At 35.5% G+C, this 2,009-nt stretch overlaps 1 protein-coding gene across 1 annotated transcript in view; it reads left to right on the top strand.

The window, feature by feature from the left end:
- The first annotated feature begins 1,087 nt into the window (after positions 1 to 1,087).
- Positions 1,088 to 2,009, top strand: part of LOC106942863 (putative ATP-dependent RNA helicase TDRD12) — a 19,612-nt gene continuing 18,690 nt past the window's right edge. The window contains exons 1-2 of the mRNA XM_015026208.1: positions 1,088 to 1,525; positions 1,805 to 1,847. Of these exons, the coding sequence (XP_014881694.1) occupies positions 1,824 to 1,847 (24 nt within the window). The 5' untranslated portion in view covers positions 1,088 to 1,525; positions 1,805 to 1,823. The remainder of the gene's footprint in view (positions 1,526 to 1,804; positions 1,848 to 2,009) is intronic.

The raw sequence follows: 2,009 nt of genomic DNA, 5'->3' as shown, positions 1-2,009 counted from the left end.
GTGGTACCAACAGCACCCTCTTTTGGGACACTTGTGCACTGCTTTACATTTACAATGTATGAAAGCTGTTGTCTTTCTCATGCTTACAGTTAACTGATGCCTTAAGTAAAACAAGGGCTTTTCTTTTTTCAGAAGTTACCTTCATCTATACTTGATGGGTTTTGCTTACTCATCTGTCTTCCAATTGATGCAACACTATGAGGTCTTAGAACCATTCATCTAGTCGAAAGGATGAATGGTGGTTTTCTCTGTTATTTTTGTTTGTTTTATTTTGGGATTTAATTTCAATGTAACTGAGTAAAATACAATTACTCAAAACCAATTCAAATAAAAGTAAAAGTTTAGGTTTTGTCCATATAGGCAGGCTATTGGGACAGTATGCCTCTGCATATCAACTTCAATATCCAAAATTGCGGACTAGTTGCTTCCCCTCTACCCTGAGAAGAAAACATGTTTTAAAATCATGATGATATGTCTAAAGAAACTAAGGACCAAATACCTTTCCATTCCACTTCCACAAAAAGTTTTATGATATTAACGATTTAATTTTCTGCTTAAGTTTTTATTCACAAATGCCGCTTTCTAAAAAAATACCTCCTTTTTTAATGTGAAATAATTTTATTTAAGAAAGAACTTAAATGTCGCAACATCACAAAAGCTACGTCTTTATACCAATACGTTGATAGCTTAATTGAAGATTTGAAGCTCCTCTTGCACTTATAACATCTTCTATTTTACCTTCTTCACAGTTAGTCGGACTATTCTTTTTGGGTTCTTTTTTCTGCTCAGTTTATTTTGTCAAACATTTTTGTTACTTATGTGTGACTTGGACTATTTTCTTTGAATTTTCAACAAAGACGAAAAAAAACAACAAAACATTGCCATAATTCCGCCAAACGTCACGTGCAGCGATCAAACGCTTCAAAAAGAACGCGCATTTGACGGACACAGCAGAAGGATGCGTCCTCGATAAAATGGGAGGAGCAAGAACACATCCGGGTACTTTGAGCGTTCTTGCCTTGATGCGTACTTAGAAATGGGCCACTGTAATTCCCGTGTGTGTTTTTCTAATTTCGTTTAAAAACGAAAAAACAAAAAACACATGCTTGTTTTGTTTTTGCAATTTTATTTTGAAACGAAAAAACCAAAGAACGAACCATACATGGATTATTCACTGTCCATGACATTTCACAAATACCCAAGAACAGACAACTACGCATATTGAGAAACGGCCAAGAGCGAAACAAGGGTGCAAGTGCGAGTATTCGGACAGGGCCAGTATCTGATGGGAAAACGTAACACCTGTTTTAAAGTTTTAACTTCTGAAATCTAGTGGTGCGGAAATCTGTCAAAGACCCACCGAATTTTAACATTGCTTAACCTCACTTCTCAAGCCACCAGATAAAGATGTTGCTGATATAATCCAGTTAGGGGAAAAAATACCACTACCTCTAGCGGACAGTGTCAGAATAGCTGCCACCTTTCTTTGAATCAGTCAGCGGTAATTGGTGAACCTCTGAGAAAGGTATGTTTTGTTGCATTGAGTAAGCTGTAAATAACCCGACGAACAACAGAGAATGTAATTTTACCGATGTTAAAATGTGCTTTACAAGACATTAGCTGGTGTATTAAGGATGTATAAACTTATTTTTATTGTAAATTAGAGAAACCCCATTTGCTTACGTCAGCTAGCTTAGCTAACAAGTAAAGCTAGCTGACAAGTTGGGCACGGTTAGATTGTGGCTTTTATTCCGTCCCAGATAAACTCTTTAACATTTGCTGCTTATGTTTTCTTGTTTCTCAGCTTCCAGTTCTTTCACAAAATGCTGGAAATATCTATTCTGAAGGTAAGAAGCATTCTGCCACGACACTGAAGTATTGAAGTTGGCGTCCGATACGCAGCTGTCGTGTATATATATATATATATATATATATATATATATATATATATATATATATATGTGTGTGTGTGTATATATATATATCTCTTTAGCTCACAAAATATATTT

The sequence above is a fragment of the Poecilia latipinna genome, unplaced genomic scaffold (assembly GCF_001443285.1).
Source record: "Poecilia latipinna isolate Pla-1442-1.1 unplaced genomic scaffold, P_latipinna-1.0 Scaffold4615, whole genome shotgun sequence".
NCBI classification, from domain to species: Eukaryota; Metazoa; Chordata; class Actinopteri; order Cyprinodontiformes; family Poeciliidae; genus Poecilia; species Poecilia latipinna.
The sequence above is the reverse complement of the archived record's forward strand: the minus strand, read 5'-3'. Positions and strand labels throughout refer to the sequence as shown.